Consider the following 11,863-nt stretch of genomic DNA (forward strand, 5'->3'; position numbering starts at 1 on the left):
AATATCCTGATATTTAAGACTAAGTTTCTAAAATTATCTTCAGAATATGTTTTAAGTGATCCTATTGAGCTTTTATCCATTTTAGCATTGAGGAGTAAATCATACTCTTCACCACCCTCTCTCTCTCTAGTGAGCATCATGACTGTTCATCAAAACAAATCTTACTGCAAAAAAGTAAAAAGTAAGCTTACTTTCTTAGCATCTGGCAAAATTATGTTACTAATTTGTTTTGAAGAACATAACCCAATATAATAGTACAAAAACAGAGTAGATGACACTTGGCAAAAGTTTGAATTCCATTTATTTTCAAATTATATTAGCAGCAGAGATTTGGGGTTTTGTGGAAAGCTTTTTTAGTGTAAATTTGTTTGTTTTTGTTAATTCTTTTAATTATTGGAATTTGGTTGTTCACTTGGGGGCTTAATTGGATTTTTTTCTTTTAGTTTTTCCTTGAGTTGTTTCAGTTTTTTTTTTTTTGTGTCAGTAATTCTAAAATATTCTTTATTATTACAATCATGCAAAAGACACAGTTAACTTGAAAATATGTACGCTTGGGATCCCATCATGTTCTTGAAACCACTCTGGAGTCCTTTATGAGTAAAAGATAGGGTATGAGAACTGACACAAGGCTCCAGAATATTAGAATATAAAATCATCTAGAATGTTATCATAGATGAAGGAAGACACTTGATTTTTTTAAAACAGCATAGTTTAAATTTTTTTTAAATCTCAAGGGTTTTTTTATAAGGTAAGGTAGAAAACATTACACAATTGTTAACAATGCTAGATTGGCCTAAGTATCTTAAGTAGACTTCCAAAACCAGCTTAGAGTAAGAAGACACATATTGCATCTTGAGATTGCTATCAATTTTAAGAGGTAGATGACAATATTAATCTATTAGCAGTACAACTTTTATGTAAATATCATTAAATATTGTCTATACAGTGTCCCTATATTTGTAAGGGTGCAAAGAGAAGGGAAAACACTGCCTCTCATCTAAAAGCATCTGTATTCATCTAATTCCTTGGTCTAAATCACCAGCACTTCTGGAGATGCAGGTGAGGGAAATGAAAGGATTAGTAAGGCAGGGAAAAAAAATAAAATCAACCCTATTTGTATATGTAGGCAGAATACACCATCCAGGGTGCAGTCTGGATGCAGACTGCAGAGGGTGGCTGAGCTCACAGCACAGTCCTCAGTTCAGCTTGGCTACATTGAGTGGAAACAGCAGAAGCCCTCAGAGGCAGAAAAAGAAGCATCAGAAGTTGTGCACAATACTTCCCACAATGCCAATTCAGACTCATTGCCTAATGTATTTTTAAAGGTGCTTCATTGCTGGAAAAGCACTTCTGTTCCTATTCACCCTATTCATCAGACTTCTGGGTTACCATTAAGAGGAAAAAGCAGTAAGTAATAGTAGCAGTGATGGAAAGGCTTTGTCATAGTGATGATCTGAGTGTGTTACTAGCCTGTCAGTATCTGTAAAATGTTGGCTGTTACTAAAAGCCATACATCTCAAAGTGTTAAAAGCACAGCTCAGTACAAAAATGGGATGACAATTTTTCTGTCCTTTGGATAGTCTTCAAATTTCTCAAGGTACCATCTGAAAAACAAAGAAAGAAATCTGATGAGTATAGAGTCTTCAAAACATTCTTGAGAAAATTAAATAATTGTACAATGTGTTTAATTTAATCCATACACGTTTTTGTCTACAAACAAAAAAAAATACTTTTAGAACTTACTCTGGATAGAAAAATAGCATTTAGTGCACTCACCCTAATGACATCTAATCACCAAATATAACAAAACTAAGTTACAGTTGCCAGCAATGGGAAATCAAACCAACAGATGTGGTGACATATGTCAGGGAAGGAATAACCCATTCTTTCAAAATGTATATTGTTACACATCCTGAGTATTTACACATTTTAGAATTAGAGGGAGAAAAATTAAATCAAAAACATGTCATTGCATAATGATTTCATATGGAAGCAAGGGATACTTCACACATTGGACTGAGAGTCCCATTCTGCATAGAAACATCTTTGGCTGAAGTTAGAATTTGGGTAATCAAACTGAACATGACAAACACTGCACTTGCCTTATTGCTAACACCCCTTAAAGACCATCACTATTTTCAAATTCAGACAATTAAAAAAAAATGCAGAGCACTATCAGATATTATTTGTTTTCACTTTCCGTAACTCGCACATTTACTCCCATTTTTGAATATTTGTTCTTCTGCTTCTCTGAAATAAAAGAACCAAGTTCACCTGGGTTCCTCGAAGGTGCAGATATTCATAATATCAACAGCTAATTGCAAGATCAAAGCTGGAATAAACAGAACAAAACATGCAATGCACGATAACCTGCATCTAGGGAATACAGTTATTACCCTATTTACCTATTTCAGTCATTTATTCTAAGTTTTTTAAATAAACAAACTACACTAACATGCTCCTTCACTTACATGGATTTGCTATTTTTAGTTGCTTGGGTTTTTTTTCCTGTACCCCTCTTCCATTTTCATGCATTTTCCCTTTAGTGTAAATAGCTTCTGTTAACAACATTTAGTTTTTCTTGATGTTCTGAAAGAATGCCACCAAGGCTTAAGATTGATGGAAACCAACCATGGAATTTGAGCCTGAAGAATGTAATATACAAGGAGAAGCAGAAGAATCTGTCCTTGCTTCATCTGGCAAGGAGGAGACACTTAGAACTCAGTTGGATGAGCCCTAGTCAACTGGGCAGAGCCTTGTGGTTTGCCCTGGCTGGAGCAGTCACACCAGTTGACTGGACAACCTTCAAATGCCCCTCCCAACTTAAGATATTCTCCAACTCCACTCACTAATAGGAGATGATAAAACAGGGAGAGATGGTTATAGGCAACAGGTTTGGATACTTGTTCAGTAGGAGGATAATACAGACCTGGAACACCCTATAAACAAGGGGCAGGAAAACCTCTCTATCTGGAGGTTTTCAAGATGCCATTAAACATAAACATGGCTGCTCTCACAGATGGTCAGGTTTTTTTTTTTTTTAAATGTTTTCTCCTTAAATTCATGTTTATTTCTTCTTATGCCCCTAAGTTTCAACATGAGAACCAAAACAGGAAACTGAAAATAACCAAAATAAAATCAACGTGTTCAAATTCTTTTAAGCATGCTATTCCTTAATGAGAGTCCTTTCAGGAAACAAGTCTTCTCAAGCTATGGTCCTTCTTGTTAGCAGGAAAGCCACATTATAAATACAGTACATGAGCAGTCAGAATGTTTGGAGCAGAGACTTCATTAAATATAATCTCCAGAACTGTTTTCATAATGTCCATACAACTGATTACAGTCAATATTATACAGACATGACTATAAAGTGTGCCTGTTAAAGACAGCTTGGGTGATTTTCAAAATTTTAATATTACAGAAACAAGTTTGAGAAGGGAAAGTGTAGTATTTGATTAATTAAGACAATATTGCTAAACTTGTCTATAATCTTTACAGATCCAGGATGAACTACCTTCATTTAAACAAAATTTTGACCACCTTGTTGCACTGTGTTTATGCTCTGTACTATTCTGCTGAAATTCTGCAGTACTTAATCTTCTCAGAGTATTCTCTATCATATTCTGCCCTAGAGCAGCAGTCTCTTTCACAAGACTTGCTCTGCAGCATCCCTACAGGATGAGGCATAATTTGTGAAACAGAAATGCTGTGTGGAATAGAGACAACAGAAATTACAAGGCAGGAACACTTACTTGTGGTGTTGTCTTGCTCTTGAACCCAGTATGAAGAGAGTACACAATGCAAATGCAAGGCTTTCAATGGTGTAGCAGGCAAGGGCAAACCCAAACCATTCCAGGATCTCTCCAAAAAAGTTGGCTCCACTGACATACTCAAACATTCCTCCTGAAAGCAGGACAGAGTTACTTCAAAACACCTTAATCAAGACGTCCAATGTTATGTTTTCTGCACACCAAATAGAAGCTCTATCACCAATGTCTGTATTTAATCTTTAAAGGCAGTGGAGACAGCGTTTTTCAGTTCAAGCTGTACTATGAAGGTTCACTTCAGATCTCATTCTAAGAAAGACCTTTTGTAGCTCCATTTTTCCTCTTTAAACAAAGAAAGAAAAGTAGATTTATTATCATCAGAAGCAAGTACATGCCTTTGTGAATAATAACTTAATGATATGTTCTTTGATCATACACTAAACCTTTTTTAAAATATGTAGAAATAGAAGACATACACCCCTTGAGTCCCAGAAAATACTCATAGGGTTAGTTAGCCTACAATTTTTATTTCTTTAAGTACTTTAGGAATTAAGTTAATTATGAACAATACTATTATTATGAACTAAAGTTCCAAATTTATTCTCTGGCTTACAAAGCTGTTGCACTTTTGTTCACATTCCTCATCAGATCTGTTGTTTCAACCCTTACACTCAGTGAAAATTTGGCAGTCTGTGTTAAATCTATTGTACAGATAATTGTGCATAAACAATTGGTACTCAGCTGCTGGGAATCTTGTAAATTAAGAATTTCACCCTAATTACAAAGTCAGTGTACAAATTTGTAACATCTCAGTATGTGCTTTACCAGTGAGAAACTATATTTGGCAATGGTAAAAAAAAAGTATTTGGCAAAAAAAACCCCCAAGTATTTGGCAAATGTAATAAAAGACATGTTTTGACCTTGCCCTAATTATACTACTTTTGTGACAAAAGAAAAGTGAAATTCTAGCACTGGATAAGCAACATCAGAAAGACCACCTCCTCCTGATCTTACAGCAAATAACACATTTCCTTCAGAACCTTTTTGCACACTGAACATAGTACAGTATATTTATATTCATTTTTCACATAAGCACTTCAATTTACATCTATTAAAATTATAATTATTTTCACCTTCTTGGTGAAAAATAACCGTCTATCATACATATCTTAGTTCTTACAGTTTTAGTAAATAAATTAGCAATGAAGAAAAAGCAACAACTCAGAAAAAAAATGTAGTGAGAAAACAGAATTCAGAGGTAATATTATCTTTCTGCTCTCAGTGAGTGTAATGTACCCAGAAGAGTGCCTGCTTCCAAAAGTGTCAATAAACCTTAACACTTCAAAACAGCCTCCATAAGAAAGCCTTTCATATTCTCCATTTTCCCATGAAGGCCAGAATTAATAAAGCCAAATGAGTTTGGATTTCTTTCCTCTTTTCCCTGTGTCTCTCTTTCCAAAATTGTTGCTGTTCTCTGATTATTTAAGGGACATGAGATGGATCACATGCTGAGTACTTTCTTCATTCCCCTCCTGCCCCCACAATGAGTTGATAACTTAGGTCTTTCTTCTCCACCCACCTCCTGATTCTCTGAAAAGTTGGGCAATGCTGTTACATTTCTACTCTTTTTTAAAAATATAGCCAATGTTGGTAAAGAAACCCAAAGATTTTCACAAGCCAAATGATACCATGAAACAGATTCCTTACAATACTTGGCTTAAGAGGAAAAAATAAAATGCTTCCCAAACTATAAAATCACTTCCTGTGGTAGAAAGCAAAATGTCATTTTCAATTGCCTCTACTATCATAAATTACTATTTCCTCTAAAATACACCAAGCTTTAGAAGGTCATTTGCACACAGAATCATTTTAGGTTGGAAGGCATCTCTTGAGATAATCTTGTCCAAACACCACTGCTGAAGCAGGTTCAGGCAGAACAGGTTGCCCAGGACTATGCCTCATCTGGTCTTGAGTCTCCCTACAATCTCTCTGGGCAACCTGTTCCACATCAGTGTGTTTGACCACCCTCACAGAGAAGAAAAAAAAATAATCAGAACAATTTAGATGCAATTTTATGTACTTGAATTTTGTGTCCACTGCCTCTGGTCCTGTCACTACACACCACTAAGGAGAGACTGGTTCTCTCTTCTTTGTCCTCCCCCATCATGTATACATAAACTTTGGTAAGATCTCCCTGAGCCTTCTCTTCTCCCATCTGAACAGTCCAAGTGCTCTCCACCTCTTATATGAGAGACACTTCTTTTTGTTGCATTAATTTCTGTACCATTTTACTTACCTCTTGGTATCTTGTAGCCAGTTTCCCCTGGTTTTCTCAGATTTCTGAGAATATGATCAGAATGAACATTGATGGCCATGCCAATCAACCACCCTAAAAAACCTGAAGAGAAATATTGAAAGTACTATATTTAATGTACTGTGTTTGTTCAGAAAAAAAAATACAGTCAGATATCACATTAAGCATATTGTCTCAAAGCAGTAGTAATGTAAGCAGCATATAAACAGTTCTGGTGATGTACTGCACAGTCCCAGTCCCACACTGTGCTCTTCAGTCAGTAGAGCTCACAGTACAAAGAGCTCCCTAGGGAAACTAGGGAAATAGCACTGTAAAAATGAAGTTTATTCTTATGTTGCTAGACTTATATAAATGTATGTATGTGCATATATGCAGATGTAACATGTATGTTTTCCTAACTTCCACACAGAAAAACAAATATGCTAAAATTTTACACATTGAAAGAAATAGTCGTATCTTAGCCCCACTGTTCTTTTATTATTTTACTGATGGCATATCATAATTTTCCCAACAGATTTCTGTGCAATAAAAGGAATACAACCGTGAAGGAATTAACATACCATTTACTCGTGCCGTTCAGCAAAATGATTTAGCCATTTATTACAGCCTTTCACAGAAACTGAGACTGTTGTCACATTCTGCATCCTTATGTTGTCGTGATGATGGGATAAATCAAAAGGAATTTAGGTTGAAATTCATTATTTTTATTCCTCAGCAACATGTTACCTATGTTATCTTCCCTTGAAGGCAGCATTCCCTGCTGATAAGGAATAGATAAGGTCTGTTTTGAGGTTAACCAGTGCCTCATCTCAGATTCTGTGAGTAGTTTTTCCAACAAGACACAATCATCTGGAGCATCCAGATCTATTGATATTAGGAGAAAAACTGGTAACCCACATCCCTTGCGTACAAGATTAGATCCAGATATGGACAATGCATACATGCTTTTCAGGTCTGATGTGTGAAGAGAGCAGAGGTGACATGTGCACTTAATAAATACTTTATCGTGCCAGATAAAAAGCTTTGTGCAATAGTTGAGGTGCTGATGGTTCTGTAACCTGCACCTTGTGAGTTACAGGTGCTGTTCTGCTTGGCAGAGCTGCTACTAAAAAAGTGTTTTGGTGCACCAAAGAGTTAGCCATCAACATTTGAAGGAAGTAGTTGAATAGGGGCTTACTTAAAGGAGTGAGAAAAGACATGGCATACAGCAAAGGGTTTGAAGAAGCTAAAGCAAGCAAAGGAAGAAAGGAGTTTCCAACTAAAAGTGCAGATAGATTAGGAAAGGACAAAAGGGTGAGGCACAGAGGCGCTAGTGTCCTGTTTGTAGCAGTCACCACTTGAGAGTATCACCAGCTCTCTTGGTAAATTCACAAGCTCTTTATTGGCATACAGGTGTAAGGATCATGCTGAAAGACTATGATGTTCTTGGTTTTGCAGCTCATGGTTCTGCATTTGAAGCAGAACATTAAAGTGGTTGATACATATACCAGGAACCTCCACTTTCTTAGTTTTCACAAAAACTTTTTAAAGCACTATATTGATTAACAGTAGTCACAAGAGCAACACTTCACTTATGTTTAATGCTACTAGAAATACATATAAGCATGTATTTCAAACTAGTATTATTTGGAAAAAAAGCAAACAAAACCACAAACTAATTCATACACAGAAGTATTCATAACTGAAGGCAGATGAACCTAACTATTGTCATTTATACATTTGCATCTTTCAGAAATCCTTGAAAAATTAAGAAAAAAAAAAACCACCCCCAAAAGAACCCAAGGAAACTTGAGCAACAAGTCTTATTAACTTGGGGTTTTTTTTAAGATATTTGAGTAAGGAAGAACTGATTTATGGCTCCTTAATCATGATTTATTCACAGCACTGTATTGAGATATCTTTCGACTAAGGTACTGAAAACAAAGCTTGCCTAGCTTCAGACTTCAACAGTTTTGATCAACAAATCTTTTAAATTTTTTTTTTTTTTCTGGATTCTGATTTCAGGCAAGTGGAAGTTTGAAATGACCAAGAAAATTTCTAATATATTCTAGTTCCCTCTGAAGTCATTCCTCTGTGCCTCAATTTCTCTATTTTTAACACACAAACAGAAATGCCTCCTAATCTTGGCAACTGAATCTACTTAGACTGAAATTTCTTCAACCTCATGTTCATCACAGTATTTAGCACAGTTGTCCTCTACTGTCATCCACCATGACACTGGAATAAAGACAAAAAAATTTGTTGTTGTTGTTGTAAAAAGCTTGAAAAAAAATAGGAGAAACACTAACTTGCTCTGGCTACAGAATAACAGAAAGAAGGGTACTGACTCAGATCAAGGATCTACACAGTCCAGTACTTTGCCTTTGACTGATGAAGCAAAATATTACAGTTTATCTTCAGATGCAAATGATTGTTCTGTAAAGATTTCATTAGAAAATGATACTATAATTTTGACAGTAGGCAAAAGTAGATGCCTAGGAAACACAAAAGTAAATAAAATACTTTGTCACTAAATACCTTAGTCTTTTAATCATATCAATGGCTTCGAGTGTAAATGTAACATCACTTCCCAATTGAGACTGAATGATCAACCGTTCCACCCCTTCCTTGTGGGGCCAGTTTTGTCATTTGACAAAACCACCCCCCAATTACATGGGCAGCTGGATTGGCGCCTGTGTGTGCATCCAGCATAGATTTCCTGACACCAATGACTTGTAGCATTTGCCATGATATATCAGTAGTTAGCAGCTATCCTTGCTAGATTTTTTACTTAATGAATTAATTTACTTTAGTTTAATCTGCATGTTACACAGAAAGTCCTTGCTTCTTCTAAATCTGTATGCTGCTGGTTCCATGGAGAGCTTAAAGTTTCTATATGAAAAAAAAATATGACTTGGATTTACTTGGCTGTTAAAGAGTAAAGATGACAATCAGATCATCTAGCACTGCAGAAAGAAGTGTCCGCTCAGTTCTAAAGTAAAAAAGGTTAAAAGGCCTCCAGCTACACCAATGAGAAAATGATTAGAAGACTTATAAAATGGCATACTATACTATAGTATATAGAAGTATATAGTATATAGAAGATACTATAAAATCACAATAAAAATAATATATCTGAAGACAGAGGAAAATGACATCTGATGTTCTCATAAACATGATTTAGCTCACCTGTAATGAAGCGTGAATCACACAGCCAGCCAGCAGGGTAAATTGCATAGGTGGTTAAGCTTCGGCCCTGCAAGTATCCATTGAAAGCACAAAACAGAAGCGCTAAAACAAAAGTGAAAAACGGTGTTGGTTTTCCTTCACGGATCAGAAGAGGAAAGATGAGTGCCCTACAGCAAACAAAGAAAGCAAAATTTATTGTATTAACCACAAAAAAAGAATTTTGAAGTCCAAACTCTATCCACACTACCCTACCTTTCAAATTCTCAGCACCAGCCCTTGTTGCCTGTTAGAAAAGATAGCTGGACTTGCTTTAGCATCTGAAACATTCTTTTTTTTGCCTTATTGGAATTACAAGATCAGCCTTCTCTCCCCTATGGCAGAAATTTTGAACTTTGTATCCAAAGCAATTACTGTGGTGACAAGACTAAAGACAACTGATATTAAGGACAGTCCATTTTTGTTCCTAAATCCTCAGTTGTATCATCAAGCTTTCTTAAATGAGCTAGGACTCAAGATCCCTCCACCAAATTTCCCCAGCACTTCCAGGGGGAAAGTCAATTGAAATTAACTTAATTCACCTCAGTTTCCTCCCTACCCTGTACCCAAAACATTAATTGCTTCACCTTGACAATTTTGGTCTACTCTATGACACCTCTAAAGATGTGACAAACCCACAGTTGCCATCCCATTTGGGAAAGGAGTCTTGATGGCTTTTCCTGGGAGACTATGAAGTAAACAAACTAGCTCCAAACAAGAAGAGCAGGTGAATATTCTTGTGCTCTTTCTTGTAGAGCTTGCCAACTCCCAATTTTCTATTATTTAATTATGATCTATAATGATACAGAAGCAGGATCACTGAAACCTGAGCATTCTTCACGTGTTTTCCATCTACCCAAGGATGACTGCTTCAAAATAACCTTTCCAAAGGAAGTCCAACCCCAACAGCTTACAAGAAAGAGTAAAAAATGTATTACAGGATTATTTAAAGCACACAATGCTACAACAAACAGAACTGCATAACAGAGGTCTCTTCCAGTCTATGTCCTCCCTACAGAAAAGGCTCTTAGGTTTGGCAATAGCAACAAGCAACTGGAAAAAAAGAAAGCGCAGCACAGCTCAGTTTTTGTACAAACCATTGCCTCGTATTCTAGCTATTCCCAGACATAAAGGATGAGTTAAGATCCTATGTGAAAGCTAATATCTTTATGCTTAAGAATAGAAAAAGGGGAAGCAAAGACACAATTCCAGGTTTTCAAAGGCAGCCTCCAGGTCAGCCACATATCCTATACCTCCCCCACCACAAGGCTATGGAATAGACTTGGTCAAAATCAAGAGTTTTTCTCAATAAGGACCAGAAGATAATGTATCAACCACACAAATGGCTTAAAATAAACCTAACAAATCTATCCCTCCTGACTTGCTGGCAAATTTACTTATGGAGTATGACCAGTAGCTACTGTCCATTATGTGAAGGGAACAGCAAGATCACACCTGGACTCCAGCTAAGCTGCCTTCTCCAAGTATTTTTACAAAATGTCCGAATACTGTTGACTACCTGGCAACACAGGGCACTCACCCTCAGCTTTGCCAGTATTTTAATGAATCATTGAATATGCTAAGCTGGAGGAAACACACAAGGCTTATCCAGTCCAACTCCTGCTATAAACGCTATGTTGAAAGACAATGTTGAGCAATATAATTGAAAAATAGTTATTGCTTCGCAACATCAAGATTATATCGGTACACTGCGTTGAACTTTCCTTGTTGTAACAGTATGACCTTAAGACAGCCTGGTCAATCCACTTCTGAATTGGGAATCACCGAGAGGCACAGCAGCAGCACAGGGATCGCCAAGCGCTCCGTTTGCACGCCGGAGCATCGCAGTGCATAGCACAGTACGCACAAGACAGCCAGCACCTCATCGCCACGGCTATTTACCCAGTTACCACAACAACACAGAACATATTTTAATGTAGCGAAGCAGAAGAGGTGTCAGCAACTATTACATTAAGTAACAAACGCTAATTAATAGAACCTCAACCCCCTTCGGTCGGGAAGCAGCAACCAGCTATCTTTATGAATACCGATCCCTTCTCCTGCCCCCAGCATGGCAGAGAGCCCCCGCCTGTGCCCGCAGGCAGCGCAGCCCGCCCGACCCCGCACCTGTGCGCGTAGTGCAGGAGGAAACAGCCTAGCAGGACGCGGTTGGGCCGGGCGGTCGCGACTGCCCCGCCACAGGCGGCGAGCCCGAGCGGGACGAGGAGGGAGGGCAGCTCCTGCAACGCCCAGGCGGGACGGGCGGGCACCAGGCAGCCGAAACGCCGCGAGGAGTACCGGCCGTAGGGCATGGGGATGAAGCAGAGCAGCAGGGCGGAGGCGGCACCCAGGGCCATCAGCCCGTAGGAAAAGAGCTCCAGCAGCCGCCGCTCCTCGAGGCCCTCAGCCCGCCGCCACAGCGCGCACACGCCGCCATCACCAGCAAACCCCATTCCCCTCTACAGCTTCGGTTCATCTGGCACCGCCAGTGGCCGTCGGGGGCGTGACCGCCGCCACCCGCTCGTTGTGGGTGGGGCCAGGCAGGGCCGGGCGCTCGGGAAGTTCCGCCGGGAAGCAG

General features: G+C 38.2%; 1 protein-coding gene across 2 annotated transcripts; it reads right to left on the reverse strand.

The window, feature by feature from the left end:
• Nucleotides 1–285: 285 nt before the first annotated feature.
• On the reverse strand, nt 286–11,837 carry SRD5A1 (steroid 5 alpha-reductase 1). Of its 2 annotated transcripts, XM_058833259.1 has the most exons (6): nt 11,413–11,837; nt 9,250–9,416; nt 6,064–6,165; nt 3,753–3,903; nt 2,275–2,332; nt 1,482–1,604 (listed from the first exon to the last, which is right to left on the reverse strand). In XM_058833259.1, the coding sequence occupies exons 1-5, from the start codon at nt 11,736–11,738 to the stop codon at nt 2,308–2,310; spliced, it is 771 nt and encodes a 256-aa protein (XP_058689242.1). In that variant the 5' UTR covers nt 11,739–11,837; the 3' UTR covers nt 1,482–1,604; nt 2,275–2,307. The 2 variants fall into 2 exon arrangements, with proteins under 2 accessions (XP_058689241.1, XP_058689242.1); XM_058833258.1 differs by lacking the exon at nt 2,275–2,332 and having other exon boundaries at nt 286–1,604; nt 11,413–11,833.
• Nucleotides 11,838–11,863: the final 26 nt, after the last annotated feature.

Source organism: Poecile atricapillus, chromosome 2 (assembly GCF_030490865.1).
Source record: "Poecile atricapillus isolate bPoeAtr1 chromosome 2, bPoeAtr1.hap1, whole genome shotgun sequence".
Classification (NCBI taxonomy): domain Eukaryota; kingdom Metazoa; phylum Chordata; class Aves; order Passeriformes; family Paridae; genus Poecile; species Poecile atricapillus.